General features: G+C 40.7%; 1 protein-coding gene across 4 annotated transcripts in view; it reads right to left on the minus strand.

The window, feature by feature from the left end:
- ANKHD1 (ankyrin repeat and KH domain containing 1) overlaps positions 1–22,273 on the minus strand; it is a 103,113-nt gene that overhangs the window by 37,288 nt on the left and 43,552 nt on the right. For all 4 annotated transcript variants that reach the window (XM_053991218.1, XM_053991217.1, XM_053991220.1 and 1 more), the window contains 8 exons: positions 21,076–21,170; positions 18,453–18,690; positions 18,043–18,234; positions 16,483–16,592; positions 9,170–9,257; positions 8,431–8,558; positions 8,130–8,273; positions 7,371–7,473 (listed from right to left, as the gene is read on the minus strand). In XM_053991218.1, the coding sequence (XP_053847193.1) occupies positions 7,371–7,473; positions 8,130–8,273; positions 8,431–8,558; positions 9,170–9,257; positions 16,483–16,592; positions 18,043–18,234; positions 18,453–18,690; positions 21,076–21,170 (1,098 nt within the window). The remainder of the gene's footprint in view (positions 1–7,370; positions 7,474–8,129; positions 8,274–8,430; positions 8,559–9,169; positions 9,258–16,482; positions 16,593–18,042; positions 18,235–18,452; positions 18,691–21,075; positions 21,171–22,273) is intronic.

Consider the following 22,273-nt stretch of genomic DNA (forward strand, 5'->3'; position numbering starts at 1 on the left):
CATTACACAGTTAAGTGAAAGTCTGGATGCAAGAACTAAGTCATGGATCAGTCACCAGTCCTGGCAGGATTAAATTTCCTGAAACACAGATTTATTTCTCTCTGGGCCATCCTTCACCAACACACTAATTCACAAATAACTTCACTTTGTATTGCTGTCAAAACAAGAGTCACATACACCTCACTTTGGAATGAATCTTTTTCGGAGGAACTCATTGTAAACCAAACAAACATGAGATTTTTCTCTTATAAAGAGAAAGAACAAATATGAAAATAGAATCGGACCAACTCTGCATTGCATACCTTCAGCAGACTCCTGGGAAAGCAAGCCATATCTAATTATAGGAGAAACAAGAAGAATCTTACTAATCCCAGGAAACAGCCCAGAGTCCCACAGCCCCTGGAGCCACCCTTCAGGATGCTCCTTCTGCAGCTCCACACTCTGTGCAGATCAGTAGCTCCAGCTGAGCACCTCTCCCCACCACTGCTGTTACTTTGCCCCTGAACCATGGCTGAGTCTCCAGTTTCTCAGCAGATAATAAGGAATTTGGGGGAAGTTCAGCAATCCCTGGCTCTGTGCTGGCTGGTGGCTCTTTAGCTAAAGCCTGCTCTAACCTGTGGCCTCTTTGGCTTTGTTGTGCACTCAGGGGTTATCTTTTAATTTTAACAAGTGTAATTTACAGGTTTTTGAGACCACTCTTGAGAAATACATTTGCACTCACCAAAAATCTCTGAAAGGCTTGTCTATATAGTTGTTTTGAAGCTGTTCTCCATTGCTACAGTAACCAAACTGCAAATGAACCCTGCCTTCAGCTGAGGTGGGAACCCTCTGCCCTGCTCTGCTTAATGCCACCCCTAAGGGTCCTGTGTTTATCATTCCCTTTCTCACACAAGGCATTCCCACAGCCCAGCAGCTCTGGATACCTTCTATCACTGTAGAAAAGAAAAGCTGCAGTTCAAAGAGCCTCCCAAATAAGAAAGTAACAATGCTGATCCTCTCAGTTAAGTCTGAGCTGAGGAGAAAACAAGCCTGTCATGGGAAAGCTTTTCTAGGAGCACAAGAAGAAGGAAAGAGCAGAAGCACAACCCCACCTCGAGAGCTGGGCTGGGCTGAGGAGCCAGGGCTGGGCTCTGACAGCAGCTCCAACTGGGAATCATCATGGAAAGGTGGGACAGTTTCTGAAGACTGGTGTTAGGAGACCAGCTGGGCTCTCAAGTTCCAGAAAATGTATAGAAATTTACATTAATCAGCTGCTAATTAGATAGCAGAGCCACTTTTCAGATGACCCTTTCTATGCCAGAAAACTGTTGTGACCTGTAACTGGAGCTATTGGAAGAGGAGGAGGGGTAGGAAGAAAGATCTGCTAAACCTGACATGTTCACCAGAACAGTCAGGCCAAACCAGAGGTGGAGAAGCTACGCTATTGGTAGCTTTGAATATGCAAATATTGAATGTACTAAGAAAGTAGCATTTCCTGGTTTATCCAGATCTCCTCTATATTACAAAATCCTGAAAAATACTGTGTCCATTTCAGTACATAATTATGAACACGCACTTTACACTTCCACTATTAAAATACATAAATTCAGTAAGACTGAAGAATCCAATCACAGGCCAGATCATGTCAACCTTTTAAAAAAATATTTTGTGCATTTATCTTTTGGGGGCAGCATCAGTCATCTACACAAACAACCTACTCCCAAAATTACACCTAGCAACATTAAGCTGTCAATCTGGCCTCTAAAGCAACTATTTTCATCAGTTTTAGAAGACTTGTTTAATATGAAAGTAAGTTATTTAGACTGAAGATGACAGAAATCCAGATGTTGCCACACAGATACCACCTGCCATCCAGTACCATGGTTATAGGAAAAAAAATTGATCAGCAAACCCAGAGTGGTTCTGGGCATGCTAGTAAAGCAACAGAGGAAAGAAGGGAATGATTCCCCAATTATTTTGTGAACAGTTTCACCAATTGCTCTTTTATTTGCATTTCTACATTCCCACAAGTCCTGGTCCCTACCCTGCCCAACACAGCCTTCACCACAACTCCTGCAGAGCAAGCAGAGATCTTCAGCCAGGTTTGTGACCACCATTTATGACTCAGGGTAAGACCTACTCTGCCCAAACACAGCTCCCCATCCACTTCTCTGATCTCCACTTCTCTCAGGAAGTGACAGGTGTTTCCTATGGCAATTTCCTGTACTTCTCCCATACACTTTTATCATCTCCCAGACACCTGAGTTGCAAGAGCCCCCTCACCCCAATGAGCCTCTTGCAGGCATCATTCCTGGTCTCTTGAGCAGAGAGGACAGACACCATGACCAGGTTTTAATGCTTCTGGCTGCAAATAACATTTAAAGTCCCTAAACACTGTGAGCAAGAACCTGGAAAAATACCCTTCAGTTCTGTAGTCCTCAGGTGGCTTTCTCAAGCAATTGAATTATTCTAATTTAAATTTGCTTAGAACACATTCAGTATTTATACAACAAACAAGTCTGATACCATATTTCCTCATGAGTGGTTATGATTCTCAAGGAAGTTGCTCTTCTAGTTCTGATTTATAATCCATAGCATGTCACTTCTCCCAGGAAAGAACTGACTTATATGCCTTTAAATTGTATTATACTTTATATTCTATTGTCATTATCAAATGGAAAAAAAAAAAAAAGTGGATCAAAATCTAAACAGTAAAGTCCAAAAGATCTTCTCCAGCATAAAAAAATGTCAGTAAGAAAAAAGTCAGCTGTGTGACACACATTTGTACATTCAAATACATCTTCTCTGCTGGAGACCCTGTTATATAAATCTGTATGAATCACCATGTCATTTGTGTGCTCTGTAACAGAATTGCTTGTCCGTTGTTCTTGCACTTGAGGTTTCTTTTTGTAAATCTGGTTTCACTCAGAAACTGAGAGTTCAATTTGCAACCTGCAATTAAAACTCACCAGCCTCATCAACATGAATAAAGTGAACTCAATACTGAATTTTCATGAAAATTCTGTGATTAACTATTATTTGTATCAGAAAGAAACCCATCTCTAAGGATCTGGAGAAACAATCAGTTGCTCCATACAGACACAAATGCAAAGTACAATATTACATAATCTTGCTAATTTGGAAAAAAAATAAGCCTACACTTCCCAAGAAAATTAATCTGCTACATGGTTTTTCATACATACTGAATTCTTCTTTATAAAGAAGAGGTTAATTGGTAGAAGGCTGAATGATGAGTTTCAGTATGCTCACAGTATCCCTCCTGGAACCACGGAGTAATTTTGCCAGTCTTTATCACTCCTGCAGCTGTTTCTATGGAAAATTGCAGGGAATAGGTGCAATGCAATCCAACAGGCAATGGCTACACAGCTGAAACCAAGCCAAGCTGAACTCAATTTTCAGCCAATCAAAAATTTGAGTTACTTTCTAACCTTAAGTCTTCTTCCCAAGCTTCCTCTGGTGGGTTCATGGTATGTAACTGGAAATTTGCTAAGACATAATTGAATTAGCTGGTGGCAAGCAGGTGACTGAAGCTTCAAAGGAGCAGAATTTCACAAACCACTGTGAAAAGATTGTTACACATTTGTGCTCCTGGGGACCTACATGTGTCTGGGTGTCAAATCACCTGCCTGCACTGCTGAGGATTTGCAGAAAAAAGGCTTTAAATCTAAAAAGAAAGTATTAGTAAAGTTCAGAAATCAGGAGGCATGGATGGTGAAATCTCCCTTGGGAACTCATCCCAGATACCTGGGCTAGCTGCTGACCCAGGCAGGAAGTTTCCAGGAGGAAATGGCAAGGGTTGATCAGAAGATGTTGAAGCACATTAAACAGTGAACAGGCAGCTGGGACTGTGCAGTAGAAAAATCTGGTAAAAATCAGAATGTAAAAGCTGGAAAAGCAGGAATATCAATTTGCCTTACTAATGTTTTTATCTCCATGAAAGTCATAACTTCCTAGTTTTACTGTTAACCTGGCCCCTGTTTTTATTAAATCACACAATGCATGAGATCTCTGCTGAGATATATAACTCAGTATTAGGTATAGAAGTCAGATATCAGATTAAAAAGAAAATTTATTGAATTTGTATCTATTGAAGTTACATAGAGGTTTTTCTTCCCCTTCTCCATACCATCAGATTGTTAGATTTAGCATGGGGATCCAGGAAATACCATATATTGAAAATCTAGCTGAGAAACTTAGAGATTCCAAAAGTACCACTCAGCCTTAGGGGAACCCTGGTCTCCCTCACAGGGATCAAAGGTAAATGTGGGCAGCTTTCACATGAATAAGTCTATTTGGTCTTGTGTAATTTTAAAAAAGCCCTGCACCCGAAATGAGAACCACTGTAAGTTACTGCCCACTTAAAAATTACACTAGAAAAGTCTAAAGACAGCATGTTGACAGGATTTAAGTACTCACTTTAGACCAATTAGTTCATTTGTAAGCACAATTTCAAGGTATGAAGTAAAACAAATCTGGAGAAAAATTTACTGAAAACCTGATACCTCCTTCTCCAAAACCAGACTGCTTTGAACTTTGACACGTTTAAAAACAGCTGATGTTAGTAAAAATAGTTTGAGTAAGAAAACAACCCTGCTGCTTTCCACAGGCTCCCTGAGCATCCCTTGTTGTCCCAGCATTTTTGATGATGATCTAGAGCATGCTCTGTGTTCCAGCCCTGCACATTGCACAAGGCTCTGCAGGAACCATTCACTTGCATTTACAAAATAGAGGGGATTATCAATAGCTGATATCCTGAAGAAATCCAGCAGCATTCCTTTGAACTGTTCCCTGGGCTGGGCTCCAAGCCCCTCTCCCAGGGAAGCAGGTGCTGTGCCTGGAGCTGCAGCACAGCCCTGCACTGGATATACCCTCGGGCCTGTGGAAACAGCACACTTGGGTTTTGTACCCAAAAAGCTCCTTGTGCTGAGCTGCTGCTCCACAGCTGCTGCTGAGCAATCCTGCCCCTGTTCAGCGAGGGCAGAATCCACCAAGGAAGGATCTCCTGCCTCTCCCCATGGAAGCAAAAGGAGCTGAACTGGGATTTCTTTTACATGGACACAACAGGCACGTGCTAAATGTAGTATACTGAGAACAATCCTTCCTAAGCAAGTAGGAGCTGAGGTCTGGTCAATCCCATAACTAATTCTGCTGCTTTTTTCACCTGATTTTTCTTCAGTTCTTTCCAAGTTATCATCTTGGTGTGTCACCTTTATCTAAGCCTCTCTAGATTCAATGTTGCCTCTGAAATGTTTCTCTTTTCAGTAGCTAAACACTGATATTAAATCCTTTGCCAAGTAATTATTCAAATGGTAATGATCCTATGTGCCTCCATGCTTTACTGAAGAAGAATAATAATAAAATTCAAAATTAGACCATAAATTCCTCTTGAAAACCTCATGTCATATCTGAATTGCAATAGGAACACTTAAATGTGCTCAAGTTTTACCTTTGACTTGCCAAGAACTCTTCAGAAAACAAAGTGTCACTATTGTATTTCTTGTAAAAATCACACAGGTAAATAAAAAAATCATGTGCTAAGTTTAAGGAGGAAAGGTACTGCTCTTCTGTCTCCCAGTAGTTCACAGTTTATACAAAAACTCAGGGACTACTTCTAATTGAAGGCAAGTAATTGTTCTGCCCTAGATAAACAATTTTGTTATGCAAGAGCTTGACTGCTCTGCTGCCTTGGAAATAACGAACACCTCGACCCACCCCCTCTTTTGCCCCTCCTCTCCCAAGAAGTTTAGTGGTGGAAGTCTGGTGAATTAAAGCCACATGTGTGTAACAAGTCACAAATGGCAGTTGAGCACAGCACACTGACTCTGCACTGCAAGGAGCACACAGCGTTTAGCACAAAAATAACATTTTCCCCCTAAAGATCTGAGAGACACAAAAGCTTGGCACAGAGTTTTTGGAATGCTTCATCAGCTCGATGACACATTTGGGATTGCTGCATCTCCTACAGCACAGCACAGATGAGTTTTGCTGACATGCATGAAGCATGTCCTGAACCCCTGTGAACAATGAGATCTCCCTGTGCCAGCTCCAACATCACAGTACTGAAAAAAACACACCTAAGGATGTGCTGACATTGGCAATAAGGTGTTTGTAATGAGAGCTGTTTCTAAACTACAGTCAACTATTTGCTTTTCATAATTGGATTAAATAAAACGAAACTTTTAGCTTTTAAGTTCAGTCTTCTGACTCAGCATTAACTAATCCCTTACTGATTCCTATGCACCACAAAATGTGCTCCCAGAACACTCCCACTCCACAGTGCTAACAGGCATTGAACAGGAAGGGCACACGTGCTGATATATAGCTTTTTGGTGGGTTAATTGAACCAGAAGTTGTATATCATTTTCCTTTGTTTGGTATTCGTTTTTCTGAAATCCAAAATATCAAGTGTTGCACATCCTAGGAAATGAGACACCAAGTGCATCTGAGAGGTCACACACATGGCATATGCATGGAGAGGGGCACAGCTGCACATTCAGACACCAGCAGGTACATAATGTTTTTCTCTCTTTATTTGTGCCCCTAAGGGGTTTATGTTTATTTGTTTGCTCTGGAAGTGCTCGTTGCTTCCTCAAACAAAGGATTTCAGCAGATCTAGGTAAGAGAGCTTTGGATACTGTAATGCTTAAGATCCCCCATCCAAAACTGTAAATCATTAGGAGCTGCAGTTTGTAACTTTGCACTTGAGAATCTGCTTCTCTTTCTGAGCTGACTTAGCAGATATGATTTTATTACAGAATCCACAGCTGGAAAAAAAACTCCCTAATTGCAATTTATTAACTGCAAGGAGTTTTAACCAATCAGTTTGACCATGTTCAAAGCAAAAACCCTGATGTTATGATTACTCACAAGAGAACTTTTACTAATACAACAAAACTCTCCTGTAAGTAGATCTGCATGGGTATTTCATAGTGCCAACATGTTTGCATTGCTACTGATGGAACAGAAAAAAGTTGGTGCATCAAGTCCATGGATCATAGCTGCAACTATTCTAGAAGACCAATGTACAATATTCAAAAGTGAACACCACATCTAAAGTACATGAACTTTTTTATCTGTCTGCACTAGGGCAGTTACCACAAGCATTTTCTTCCACCAAAAAAACTGAATAAGCATAATTCTAATAAATTAGAATAAGCACAATATGGTTAGAACAACCAGTGTTGCTATACTGTAGAATGCAAGAAAATAAGGAAAAAACTACAAACTATGTAAAATAGTTTTAAGTTACACTTCATTAGCGGTGTTGAGGAACTGATGGAATGGACTACACTATGCATAAGCTCTATAAAATGGTCCCCAGTCTATCCATTTCCAAACCACATATATTCTCTGAGTGGTTACATACTGACCTTTCACCACTCCCAAGAGAGGTGGGGAGTTCTCTTGAGGGGTCCTGTCAGGCTCCTGGGGAGGTACAACCATAGCGAGCGTATGCACCGGGACACGGGGAACCTTAAAACAAAGGCACAGACACACACTCAGGTAAAAACACCTTCTGGCAGACCAGCTCTTCAAGTGTTAATGCACAGGTTCAGAACCAGCCTACTCCTGTTCTCTCTTCCCAAATTGTGTATTCTATGCTACCTCTTGGTGTGACCTGAACCTTGCTTTTTTACTGGGGACAATATGTTGAAGTTAACTGTGCTACTCTGTGCAGCCAGGCTGTCCTGGCTGGAAAACTGTTAATTCCTTTAGGCTTTAATCAGCTAACTCCCCTGGAGCTGCCTCTTCAGACTGCAGAATTCTGAATTTACACAATGTATTTTCTTTTATATAATAAACAGAATCACTAACACCATGTGAGGGGTACTACTGCAACGCTTTAGAACTGTTCAACTGAAACACCAAGCAAATGCAGGAAAGAAAACAACATCCTTTTGAAATCCTAGGTTTGGAACTATCTTGTCCAAGGAACAGAAAAGAGAACAAAGCTTGTGTGTTCTTCAATTCTCTGCAGGTAGCACCAACCAATTCTCTTGCTCTCTATCATTCTCATGTGAGCAGGGTTTTTAAAATTTCTTCCACTGTCTACATTCATTTTAAAATTAATTACTATGCAAGTGTTTCTTCCCAACACTGATGGTGCTGTTTTAAAAAAACCTCCTTACCTGAGACTGATCCTGAGATGGAGGTGTGAGCTGGGACAAGTCTGCTGCAGGAACCGACAGAACATTGTTTGGGTAATCCAGCAAGTAAGAAACAACATTTGTGTGTCCTCCCTTGGCAGCTTCGATGAGCATTGTTGAGCCATCCTGAAGTGAGATTTTGGAAACAAAAAGCCAGAAGATGAGTTTTGCTCCCCAGTGTAGCATCCCCATGTAATAATTCTATGATTGAAATTTACTACTTCATAAATCAGCCAGGTGGTTCTTTCAGAAGCTATGAAACAGGACAGCTGCTAGAGAATACCTTGAGCCGATGAGTAGGATCTGCCCCGTGAGCCAGGAGAAGCTCAACCACGGCCAGGTGACCTCCAGCACAGGCCAGGGACACCACTGTGTGATCATTGTTGGCTGTAGCCCTGTTCACATTGGCACCTAGTAAGAGATGAGCACAGAATTAAACACAAAGAAATTCTTTCTAAAAGAAAGTATCAACAAGTACAGTATTTTGTGGAACAGAGACAAACTTTACTCTTATAGTCAAATTACTTCCTACACACTTCTAGAGAAAGAGCAAGAAGGATTTTGACTATCTGATTGGCTTCCACACATCCTCCTCCTCACCTTGTAAAGGCAGTTGCAACAGCAACAGTGGGCTTGTAAGTGTTAAGTGAGGGAACACATGGTGTAAGAAGCACAATTCCAAATGTTCTCCCTGTGCTTTGGGCAGCATCACTATGTGGTGCAGTTGCTACTGTTTCAGACAGTACTTGATGTGCTTTTCTGAAGGAGGAAGTGCTTTCTTTAAGAAACTAAAATATCTGCTGTACTTCAAATCTAATCTATATAACACTTAATAAGAGTAACTAGCAAAATATTTTGTAATTCATTGTATCATGAACTACATGAAATTCAAAAAACCCTTTGGGGTTTGACAAATGCTCATATACATATAACCAGAATAATTTTAAATATGGATCACAAACATGTGGCATTGCAAAGTGGCATTTTAAGCTTTTTAATTAGTTATGTAAACTAGCATTTACCTTTGCTAATAAGGAATTGCACGGTGCATAAGTGACCAGCTCGTGCAGCCTTCATTAGTGGGGTTCTCCCACCTTCAGATTCGTGCTCCTAGAGAAGAAATAACAGATGTATAAATGGGCAAAAATGGTATCGTTGTTTCAGCTTCTGAACTATCTTGTGATGGGACCAGAATTACCCACCTGAGTAGAACATCTATCTCACAAGCAGCCTGTAATAAATGTAAACTTACTGGTGCCAATTTTCCTGTTACCTAAAATACTAAATCACACTGTTACAAAGGATTAGGACCACACCCATACTGGTATCACAGCACGAAGCTTCCATACTTACAACCCCCTTTTCATTTTAGTGCTCAAATGAATAACATACATGAGAACAGTAAGACTTTGCTTCCTCCTCAGAAAGGGTGGAAGATTTAACACAAATGTCACCCAACATCAGGAAGTTCACAATAACCACGAACTGCGGTGCCACAGTTCAGAGAGCTGCTGTGTGCTGCCAGACATCAAAACTGCAAAAATGCCTTGAGTTCACACAACATTTATAAAACATTCTGAAGAGGATCAGAAATTAAAATGAGACAAATCACTGCAGCTCACAAGGAGTCTCTAAGAGGATTGGAGAATAAAGCAGAAAGCTAAGAAAAGGATGATACAAACCAACAAAAGGGGAATGAGCATCAAGAACAATTTTCTAATTTAAAAAGTTTCTGAATACTGGGAAGATGTGGTTAAATACAACTGTATTAGAGCAGTTACAGAACTAGACAATGTGCCTGCTATGTAGACATGATCAATACCACAAAGAATGCTGAGCAATGATATCAACCCTCCCAAAGAACAAGGGGAGAGAACATAATCTTCCTGGGAGTGTTTGTATGTGCTCTCTCTATTCAATATTATCCCATTTAAATAACATTCAGTCTGATCAATAATGTACTAGAAATGCGTGGTTTTTAATCAGATACCTGGGAAGTCAAGCTCTAAATTCACTCTTTACTTTGTAATTGCATATATACCTGATAGTGAAAGTTAACATTTAGTACTGACAGTGGATGACATGGCTACTTAGAAATACAATCAGACAAAAAGAGATTTGACAGAACAACTCAACTCCTTCCTTCATAATTTCTGTATTCCTGAAAACTCTGCATATGTCCTTTGACATATGGCTTGCTTTAGCTGCAAGCTGCACGTTAAGTTAGTTTTCTGATTGTACACTTGAAGAAGAAACTTCTTGACTGCATCTTCTGTTGGAGACTGGCCCCCAGCCCAAGGCCATCCTTCACCGTAAGAGGTTACATTGCCCCTCTCCTGCTCCTGCTCTGCTCCTCAGCCTTCACAAGAGCTCTGTGTTACTGTCCACCACTGCTTTAACACATGGCTAAATCCCACATTAGAGCTCTGATTTCTTTGCATACTCAGCAGTAAAACACACAAGTGCACACATGCACAGCAAACCTTACAGTCTTACTACTGAAGTCACTTTTTTTTCTTTAGAAATTTAATAGATCCTCTTTGCAGGGCAGTGACTGCTTAGATTTCAATAAATACCTGCTTCTGGACTGTCTGCATGGCAGAAACATTTACAAGACATGTAAAGCTAATTATGTTAAAATGTGGCCCTATGATTGTAAGAATTAATGGCATGCCCTTAAGTCCTGATGCTTACTCCGGTATTTGGCATAGTTTTTCCTTCCTCAGCCACTGCCAAGAGATCCTAAAAAGTCAGAAGCTGCTGTGTGCCTGAAGCACAGCAAACTCCTGGTTCCACCAGCACATCACTCCCAAAGCAGCTGTGGGTGCAAAGAATTCCTGACCACCACTCTGCTCTGAGCAGGACCTGCACGCTGCTGCTGAACTATTTCACACCCAGTTCGAAATCCTTATTGATGCAAAGATGACAAGATGCAAAATTTATTCTAGGTCACCTTAGTTATATTCAAGGTAGCAAAAAGCATCCTGTATTGCACTGAGATGTAGCAGATAACTGGCAGTTAGGAATAATTATTTGCAACATTCTGCCTTCCTAACAGACTTCACTGTTGGAAGTCTCAAACACGGACGCCAGGAGGCTTCCTCATTTAAATGCAATGCAGTGATTCTGCCCAGTTTAACCAACTGTCACTTCCTCAAGCAGGCAGAACTTGATCCTCAGCTACTACACACTTCCAATCCTTGCAGCACCGTGCACACCAGAGTCCAGCCAAACCAAACCATTTGGGTGCCCACCTGCTGTAGATCTTCAAAACTTATGGCATTTGGATGGTATTTTTCACATTGGAAGATAGAAACGCATGCTTTATTTCAAGATTAAATTTGTTCTGACTTCGGCACTCTCTATAGCCTAATAATGGCTATCAAACAGCATCAAGTCAAGCTTTAAGGGAAGACATCTAGGACAAGCCAAAATAAGAAGCTGAGACAGTGCAGTGCCTTTGTCTCCTCACAGCCTTTTTACCTAGAATAAACATAAATTTTAAAGATTCTATCTATGTATATATATCTATATCTATCTCTATCTCTTTTTTCAGCTGCATTAGATGATCAAAATCAGAACAGAGAAAATGAAAGTTGTCCCAAAGCATCCCATTACCTTTACAATGTGCTTATCCCTTTTATTTATATGAAGTTCACACTGATGTTTATTTTGTAATATCTAAACCCAGTAAATTGTCTCCAAACACAATCCCCTTGCCCCTCACCACAGCATCCCCTCTTGTCGCTGCTCCAGCCCTGAGGAATGTGGTAATTAGTACCATCAGGAAGAGGAAGAAAGGAGAACACCTCTGCCACATTTGGAAAGCCATTCTCTAAACCCCTGGGTGATGTGCTCTCCTGCTAATTCTGCTGGGATAGAAAGAACACCTGAGAAGAATTTTCTGTGGCTTTGGGTAACAGATAGGAAGGGAGGGGAAGGTGAGAGTGTTACCCAAATCAGGCAGGAGTTTATTTACATTGTCTGCACCTTTTCTACTGGGACTCAAGAAGGAGATCAGATTCCAGTCAACAATAATTATTTCCTTTCTAGACAAATCAATACTTTCAAGAGCAGAGCAGAAGCAGAGAATTCAGGAGCATCTTATGACAATCATTGGTATTTTTTAGTTCTCCTTTTGAGTCCTCTGGTTTGGGCAATTCCAAGAGCAGCTACATAAGGGCTTTCCCCACATACAATTCTTCTTGGTTCACAAATATTCATCTATTAATCACTAGGATAGTTCTTTTGATTTTCTTTTCTCAATGTTGCATATTATTTAAACATTTAGGAAGAAAATCTGTATGTTCAAAGTAAAGCTCCAGCTTTGCAATTCTTTAACAAGCCTCCCTCATCCATGACAACAGTGAATATTTAATAGAAATCTAAATATTATTCTGAACAAAATGATCTAGAGAAAGGTTTTGATGCAAAAAAATTACAGTCCCTGACACTTTGCTGATTTTCAAGACTGAACTCCTATTCCAGCAGTCACCAACCTACCTGCCCCAAATAACTTTCCTGAAAACTCAACTAGGCCTCTAGTTTCAAGTAAACACCTAAAAATGGAAGACCTTAGAGGAGACAGATTTAAGAGGGCTGCTATCAATGAAATAACCTGCTGCATTTGGGAAGGTTGGGATATTATTTTTTAAAACCAGTTTTATAAAATCCAGCAGAAGGGAAAATACAGAACAAGAACAAGCCCCATCTAGTCTGCACAGTGAGTCTCTAGATCTTTGAAGAGACTGATGTCTTGTCCTTAGCATGGCTGCAGCTTACAGGCATCAAAGGCCACCCTTACCTGATGCCTGCCTGGCTCTATGCCCTCCAAAATTGTCTTCTTAAAGTCCTCCTGCTTGTCCTGCAGAAGGAGAAAGAAGAACTCACAGCTCCTGCTCTACAAGCAGATGTTCCTGGTCATGAAGACCTGGAACATGAACTTAAATTGGATGAGATCCACCAGCTGAAACCAGGTTTGTTGGCATGAGGCAGGCAAGAACAATGGTAAGACCAAGCAATGAAGCTCTCATGAGTTCAGGCTCTTATCATGAGCCATTCAGATCCACAAAGAGAGCACAAAGGTCAGCATAGCATCTTTGTTACAGACAAGATGGATTTTTGTTCACTACTGGCAAAACAGATAATTTAATTGCATTTTGCACCATCCAGAGTTAACAACAGCCAAAACCTGTTGTTGACTACAAAAATGAGATTCACTTGTCCTACCACGCTTTATCTACACAAGACTAAGGGCCAAGTCTAAAAAAGCCATAAATCCCTGACTTTCCCCTAATGGTTCGAAAATTCAGTAAGGAAAAACATAACAGCACTTCAGATTCCTCACTGTAACAGCAACAGAGCAACCTCCAGAGTTTCTGAATTCAAATTCCAGAAGACTGGCTGCTTTTGTAGATGTTTAAATGGTGCCTCATACACAATGCATAAACCCACAGTCTGTCAGACACATCAAGGAAAGGGAGTTTTTAATTTAGGAGCCACGTTAGCGTGAGGGATGCTATCACCTGAAGGCAAAACAATGATCCCTGCCATGACAGAAACATGTCTGCAAAAGCATTGTGTCATGGGAGAAGAATTAAGGGGTAGTCTGGCATGTGTGTGTTTGGGGGTTTTTTGCAATTAGAATTATGTGGATGCTGGGTAGCCAGTTTTAGTCTTCCAAGTAAAGCAAGATGTGGAATCTTAACAAGTACTGAAGAGTTTTGGGGAGACCCTGAGAGTGTAAAATGAGAAAAATACAAGGATAAAACTGTCCTCATGGGTTCTCTTCCATCTCTTAATTTCTGCATAAAAGCTCCCATATATCTTATAGGAGAAAGGTAAATTTCATCACTAGACAACTTCTATGTAGCACAACCTCATGTACAGCTGCAAGAGAGTCCAGGCTAAAAAAATCTCAATTTAAAAGTCTTTTCTGTATTTCCCAGCTGAGAAAAGCTGAGATGATCTCACTGTCCAAAAAAGAACATCTCTCTTTTGTCTGCAGCTACACTGAAACAAAGATGCAACCACCTTGTCAGGAGCAGAGCTGCCTTCAAAAGGGACACCAGAATCTCCTTTAATCCAGGTGTGATTCTACATCAAGAGGGAACAGGCATTCAAAATGGTCCTTGTAGTTTATTGAAAGGTAAGCAGCTTAAAACCAGGATATCACCTCTCATTAAATACCACCAATACTCATTATGAGATTTACAGTCCTTAACCTGGTTCCTGTGGGAACATTTATGTACCTCCCACGTCTTACCTTACACAACCCTTGAGATAAAGGTAACTGCTGGGAAAGACACGAAGAAGAAATAGGAAAGAAAAAAAAATCTAGGAAAAATTATCCTTTCACCTTTGACATTAGACAATCCTCGCCACACTGGTAAACAGATGCATTACTGAAGTGCTGGATATTTTTCCTGAAGTTACTAAACCATATTTCTGCTTTTAAAAAGTGTTTTTATCAATTTGTATTTCAGAGTTCCAATCTCCAAACTTTTACTCACATAGTTCACAACATCTAAACTGGGTCTTCTGTCCCCATAAAAGTTGCAAACAAGTAAAATATACATTTGATCCAGTGGTAGCAGCTCAAGCTGAGAGCCTGGAAGTCCCTGCTCCTGAAAGGGATGGGGGAACTAGAATGTAACTATGGCACAGATGGGATCACAGGCTGAAGGCTTCAGATGTGCCTCAGATTCAGTCATTCATATATTTGGCAAAAGCGAGCTGATTTCAAAATGCATATATTAACAAGAAAAGGTGCAGGCCTGCCAGTTTTGCTACAGATTTTGACAGGCTAACTCTGTAAGGACGTGGAAAAGATCCCTCAAAGAAGGGCATCAGAAAAGCACAGAAGAATTGTTAACATGCCAGACTTCATGAACAATTAGTCACAAGGAGACAAATCCACTAAATTGAGACAAATCCACAGAGGATTGAGCAGTTCTCCAGCAGACAGATGAGCACTCTAACACTGCTCATTTCTAGCACTACTTGTCACTGCAGAGCTTTAAGGAAAAATTAACCACTAACTGAAGAAAGTTCATCCCAGCCATCATTTTTTAAAATTCTCCTGGTGCTTACAAAGCCACATTGCTTAAGGAATGTGACAGAGCTCTCAAGATCTCCACTGGTTCCTGAACTGAATGACATATTTGATATCTAGGCCAGAGGATCAGTCCCTGAGAAGCATCAGTTCCTGTTTCCACTCACCAGAACAACACCTGTTTGTGCTGAGACGTGGTGGTGATGGTCACCCCCAATTCAGACAAAACTCTATGGGGACTAGAATCACTTTTCATAAAACAATCACAGAATGATCTGGGTTGAACAGAACTTTCCAAGACCATCCCATCCAATATCCCTGCTAAAATCCCAATAATATGATTTTCCTCCCTGATAAGAAAAAATTAAGCAGAACATTACTGATATTACTGGAGAAGAATTAATAAGCCCTAAAAAAAAAAGTCTCAAAGAAGACTGGAAATATTATACCCAACTACAGCATTAGTTTATTTATATTTCTAAATAAAACCCAAAAAACTTCATTAATGACTCAAATTAAAGTAACTTCATTAGCATGCTGATTTATCAGGTTTGATGAGAAATTTTTCTGGCATTCTTGGTTTTTTAGAAGGAACAAAAATTTCAGAATATTCAACCAAAACCCCAACCCACCCCTCAAGCAAAATAAAACACAGAGCAGTGAGTACATGGGGGGCGGGGGGGAAAGGAGAATACTCCTCCTATGCAACCAAAACAACAATTTTTCCTGCTTGAGGCTTGTTTGACATAAGGCTTCTAAACACCTTTGGAAGACTAAAGCATCAATTGTTTTCACTAATTATAAGTCAAATGTTATATCCCTGTAGCTGGTGAAGAGGCATTTTTGGATCTCCCAACAACTTAGTTTACATTACAGAAAATGAACATGGGGAAAGCAATGTGATAAACCCAAGAGTTAGAAGAAAGAAGAGAGATCAGATTATGCTGATCCCTTAAAAGACATTGCTTTGTTTGGGGCTTTGTGTAGTAGTATGCACAAGTTAAGAGACTAACAGTGTTCAGAGACCAACACTGACATACAGAAGCAGGAGTTCCTACTACTAAAACATTTTAAATTCAGAGCAGATTACCCGTAAGAACTTTAATTTTGTAGTCCAAACAGAATATGCAGGCTTTAATAAAAGCTTCTTTTATGCCTCTTTTCAGAGCCATATATGAATCTCTATTCCTAAGCTCATCACTCTGTTCTCTAAGCACAAAGGCTTGGCCTTACAGTTTGAAACCAAAGCACTTTGCCCACAAAATGCAGCAGAAGCCTTACCAGATCAGCACCAGCCTGAAGCAACACATCTGCCACATCTGTGTGTCCATTTTCACAGGCGTAGGTCAAAGCTGTATCTCCCGTTGCTGTAGTGGCATGAACATTGGCTCCTACAAACACAACATTTTTTTCATATTGGACGTGTCCTTATCAAGTATTTCACATCAGATAAACATAAAAATCTCTGTCAACAGCTATATCCTACTGACCAACAGCCTCCACAGTCCAAGAGCATTGCTCTTATGGCTAAAATTGCTCTCATAGTGAAAATACTCCAAGGAGAGGAGGTAAGCCAAGGCTTGGCAAAAGCATGACTGACAATCTAAGCAGTTAAACCTATATGCTTGCTTATTCCTACAGTGCCTCTACAGCAAGAAGGATTTCAGTTGTTACATCAAGTAACAGGGAATCCAGACAGTTTTGCAGACTGTCCATTTCATTCGGGGCTGTATGCCAAGGGAAACCAGACAACATGCACATCACTGAATTAGTATTAATACAACAAACACATACACTTCCAGAAATTTCCCTTCTTTCCTGCTCTTTAAAATAATTTGCTTTAAAACAATTTTGTTGAAATAATTTGTCTAGCTTCATATACACCAGCTCTCTGAAAACTACACATGACTCTCAATATGTAGCACATTATTCTTAAAAAAAGAAATGCCAATGTGATTAGCCATTTTCTTATTTTTAAGGTGTGAGGTATAATTAGAGACTCCCTGATGCCAAAACAAGGCTCCTTAATCAACTTTCTACACTATCAGCAGTGAAGTGCAGGCAGCAAGCGTTCCAAGAGAGCTGGTGACAGGTGTCACATGCTGGTGTCACTGCACCAAGTGGCACAGTTGTTACTGTCCCTTGATGAGCAGGGAGCTTTACTTTCTAAAATTACAAATCCAGCCAATTTTATGCTTATTCTTAGAGCATACAGATAAATCACTTTCCACAACAAGGAAGATATCCCAAATACAACTCCTTTTTCTTTATTATTTTAAGCAGAACACTTTAGACTCTACCAACTTTATAAACTGAAAGATGAACATTGAAGCATAATTTTACCCCAAACTCTAGCAAAATTTAATTTTTACTACTGTAAAATGTAGCAGTAAAGCTCATTCATCACAGAAATTCAGTACATTCCAGAATCTGTCTTGCACACTACTTCCCAGCACACCATTCCTAAAGAACTGGTTATTCAGGGAGACTGAATGCAGATAACCAGGCTTAGTCAAAGCTGGAGTAGCAAGCAAAACCAAGCATTATCTGTATTAAAATTTTGTCCTAGATGCAGATAGCTGGAAACAATGTTTCTAATGAATGTGGATGCTTTCTAGATATGGAACAGGATCACCAGCTCCAGGAGGCTCTTTCCTCTGTTAACAGTATCAAACAATACTGAGGTGCAACATACGCTTTTTCCTTCTTGCTAAGTAGTCTGAGGTTATTGTTTCTTGTTACAACACCGCCATTATCAAAAGCCCAGGCATCTTCCAAATCATCCAAAACACATCAAGTCCATGGTATCTGTGGGCTTAATCACTTGCTCTGAACACATACCTGCTGCCAGCAAGTATTTCACCAGTTCAAGATGACCCTCTTGAGCAGCTTCCATCAAAGGTGTTGAGCAACCAAGCTCTATATCAGCTCCTGCCTTAATAAGGAAGTCAGCGACTTCAGAGAAGCCTCCGCAGCAGGCCAGGGTCAGGGCTGTTTCCTGCGTTTCTTCTGTCTGTGCGTTAATATTTGCCCCTGGGAAACAAAACAGCCATTACTGACCTGGCCACACACTGCTTGGGGAGGTGAATGCTCATCACTCCCACAGCAGTTTGGGTGTTTGAGCTCTGCTTTGTGGGTGCAGCAGTGAGCAGTGCCAGCTCCACGCTGCATCAGAGCAATCTACACAGGACACCTGTTGGCCATGGATCACACTGTGTCCTTCTGAGCGCGCCATCGCCACAGGATCTCACCTTGTGCCAGCAGCAAGGCCACCATCTCTTCGTGGCCTTCCCGGGCAGCTTCCATCAGAGGTGTGTAACCTTCATCATTAACCTCCTCCAGGTTGGCTCCTCGCTCGATCAGAAGCGCTGCCAGCTCCACGTGCCCGCCACAAGCTGCCAGAGTGAGCGGGGATTCGAAGGAATCCGCGGGCATGTTCACCTGGGCACCGCTGTCCAACAGCAGCCGTGCCACCTCCACGTGCCCGTCCTGCAAGCAAAGGGCAACCCAGGAGTCAGACACAACTGAAGTCACTTGACGTTGTAGTTGCAACCACTGTCACACTAGGCCTGAAAATTATCCTACAAGGACAGGGCCTTTTTACTTATCATGGTTTAATTATGACAGTTACATAGGTTAGGTCCAGTAATACTTGGACCTAACCAACACTTAGGTTTCCACCTACATCCCAGTCAGGTTTAAATGCATGAGGAAAAAAGAGCTAGATATATGTTGGTGTTTCCATTTCTTGAGGTAAAAGGAATTACGGTGCAAGACTTAATTTGCAGCACAATCTTTGGGACACAAGTGCCATAAGTAATAAACCCACTCCATGACTAAACCTCAGAACAAGCATCACAAAAAAAGATTTTCTTATTCTTTGTAGTAGTAGTTGATTCATGACTTCTACAGGCAAAAAACCAATTGGCAATTTCTAGACCCTGGGAAAGATACCTGCAAAGAAAGTTAGGTGGGTAACAATAAGGCAGGTAACAGAAGGAGAGATTTGGAAAAACTCTTAAAGGTGTCTGAAAAATGCCTTGGGGTGAAGCCATAGAATAAGAGAATTAGGATTGCCAGAGCAGTCCGAGTCCTTACCAACCAAAGCACATAGATGTATGTGTCAGCTTCTCAAGAAAGTATTGTTAAACCTCTCAGTTACTTGTAATAGACCGAGTACCTAAAATCCACACTTGACCGGAGGTGTAGTTTGGTAGAGAGCCACAACATCAGCAAAAGGGGAAAGCTTAAGGTGGCCATGAAGCAGGCTGTAGGTAACCTGAGATGGACAGCAATCAGGGGAGCACATTAAACACAGGCTGTTGTTCTCAGAGGTTGAGAAATCTAAAAGCCAACAGCCACCTCATTAGAGGCATTACCCAAAGTGTGGCACTGTCCCGACCAAAACAAACTCCAAGGCACTTACAAAAGAATTGGTGATCAGGGACCAGACATCTCAGTAACCTGTACCTGCTGCATTCCTTAGATGGAAAGAGATGAAGACTGGGAACAGTCACAACAATTTGGTGGAACAGCTCCTTTGTGCAAGGGTGCAGCCGAATGATAACAAAAAACAAATTCTTTGTTATGAAGTTGGGACTTCAAAGGCTCATCTTCCTTTCTGCTGCTTTCAAATGTCAATACACACTCTGTAATGTCAGAACACTTGGTCTGAAACACCAAAGAGCTGAAAACCTCACAACTCTCTCCCCCAAGTAAGCTGCTTCAAATTAAGCCAGCCCTTGGATTGTGTCAGCAGGAAACTAAGAAAAAGCAAACAAAAAAACCCAACCTAAACAGAACAGTGGGGCTGATTAACCTTTAGTCTGCAGTCGTGGTGCAATCTCCTTTAGGTGACAGCATGCACCCGCTGTCCTTCTGAATTCCTTACTGGCACCAGGCTCTCCTACAGGGAAGGCTATTCAAGGATACAATTACCAGCTCACTATCGGAAGACTTGGACACAGCTCCCCACGTTACAGCCTGACCTTGGTCGCTTGCATCATCACCTCACAACTGCACTGAAAGAACACTTGATCCTCCAGCTCTCAGCAGACTGGAGGAACACTGCATCCAAGGATTCTTCCAAGGATTACAGGCTACTGGGAGAAAAATCAGTTTCCCTCTTTATGCTGTGCTTCCTATGGAAACAAGGTTCCTGTTCTTTCTTCAGAGAAGTTCCCCAGCTTGAAGAAGAGAGAAAAGGTCATCCAAGGTCTGTACAGAAATGGTTACAGATATGCTTTGACACTCTTTATTAAGATGATGCTCTTGGATAGGGAAGTTTTTCCTCAATGGCTCCATTGAAATTATGTGGACAGTTGCTAGAGAACTAAGGACTACATTTTTCAAAATAAAATGGTAGGTCAAAAGAAAAACCTCACAACCTCCTTTACAGAAACCTAGAAGAGAGCAAGTCATCTCTCCATGCAAAACACTTCCGGCAGTGATGAACAGACAATTGTAATGCATGAATCATCCAGCTCAGTGCACTTCTGGAAGGCTCATTCCATGACACACTGAGAGACCTTATTTATAAAAACAAAGGTGGAAAACACACTAAAAAAAAACCAAAACAAAACCCCAAACTAGTGACTTGTACTACATCACTGCACTGCAGATTAGTCACCCCTAAACTTCACACAGGGAGCATTTAAAACAACACATCACTCCCCAAAAATTAAAGAATTGTTTCTTTGTGATCAGTTAGACTGAGAAACTGGTGGGAGCTGCTGTAAGCACTTTTTTTACAATAACAACACACAAATTCACTTGCAGCCCCCAAACAGCTTGTTACCCAAGGCTCACTCTATTTTATCACCTCCTGCATTCCTCTCTCCCCGAGGAGGGAGCAGTACAAACAAAGCTATTTACCATGCAGGCCTCCATCAGCGCCGTGTGCATCTCATCTGTTTTGTGCTCTTGATCAGCTCCAGCTTCAAGCAAAAAACGAACCATATCTAAATGGCCTTCAAATGAAACAGATCAAAATAAATAAGCATCCCACATAATCAATTGTTAGTAGTACAGACAATATACTTATTGAAATAATTCAGATTTTCACAGTTTGCTATTAGAATCTTCACAAGCTACAACTGGCCAACATGGCTCCTTAAAGTACTCTTTAAAAAATACCAATGCAAACGAGTCAGCAGCCTTCAGAAAGCCTTTCATAAAGATACTGCTCAGCCATGAGATGGAGACAGACCTGTCTAATTCAACTTAACACAAGAACCTTTCCTTGTGACTTCAAGCTGCAAAACTGTGCTTATTCCCTATTGAACATACAGTGACAGATCATTTAAGAGTTCCAAGGCAGTATACAACTGGGGGGATTATCCCATTTTAGGGATGGGTCCCTGTAGATCTGAACTTAACTTTAAGCTTTTTAATAACACTCACAGACATATTTCTGAGAACTAAGATACACACATTATATCATATTACCTCACATTATTTTTACAAGCTTCTACTGAGCTTTACCAAAACTTGATTTAAACTCTATTACAGTTTCTGTCATTTTAGAAATTGCCCCTTCTAAGTTTTTAGTCTCTTGATAAGCATTCTTCTCTGTGGGAAGACTTGGTCTTACATAAATTGACAAGAAAACAATCAACCATCTTGTCAAAGATAATACAGGACGTCTCTGTCATTCAAGATTTTACATTCTATGACTCAATTAGGTTCTGGGTCAAAAGAAACAAGAATGACCCTCCAGTAGTACATTCAGGTGTTACTATTACTGGCATTTGCCTGTAAGGAACTAACATATGCTGTAGGAAATCCATGACAAATCCAGATGCAAGTCCTCAGACAGGTTATACATAGTATGCATCCTCAATCCTAACCACAGAGGCAAAGCCTAAAGTTACTATGACAATAATCCACATCCTTATTTTCTATTTGTAGAAAAGCAATGGTTGGAAAGCAAACCATAGAAGCACAGTGGATTATCACTGCACTGTTACTTTACAAAGAAGCTTTAAATAGCAAAAGAAATTAGGTCAAAAGTCCCTAAAAGTTCATCACACTTAAGAATTCATAGCATTCTCCTAAATTACACTGAAGGAAA

Source organism: Vidua macroura, chromosome 15 (genome assembly GCF_024509145.1).
Source record: "Vidua macroura isolate BioBank_ID:100142 chromosome 15, ASM2450914v1, whole genome shotgun sequence".
In the NCBI taxonomy this organism is placed as follows: domain Eukaryota; kingdom Metazoa; phylum Chordata; class Aves; order Passeriformes; family Viduidae; genus Vidua; species Vidua macroura.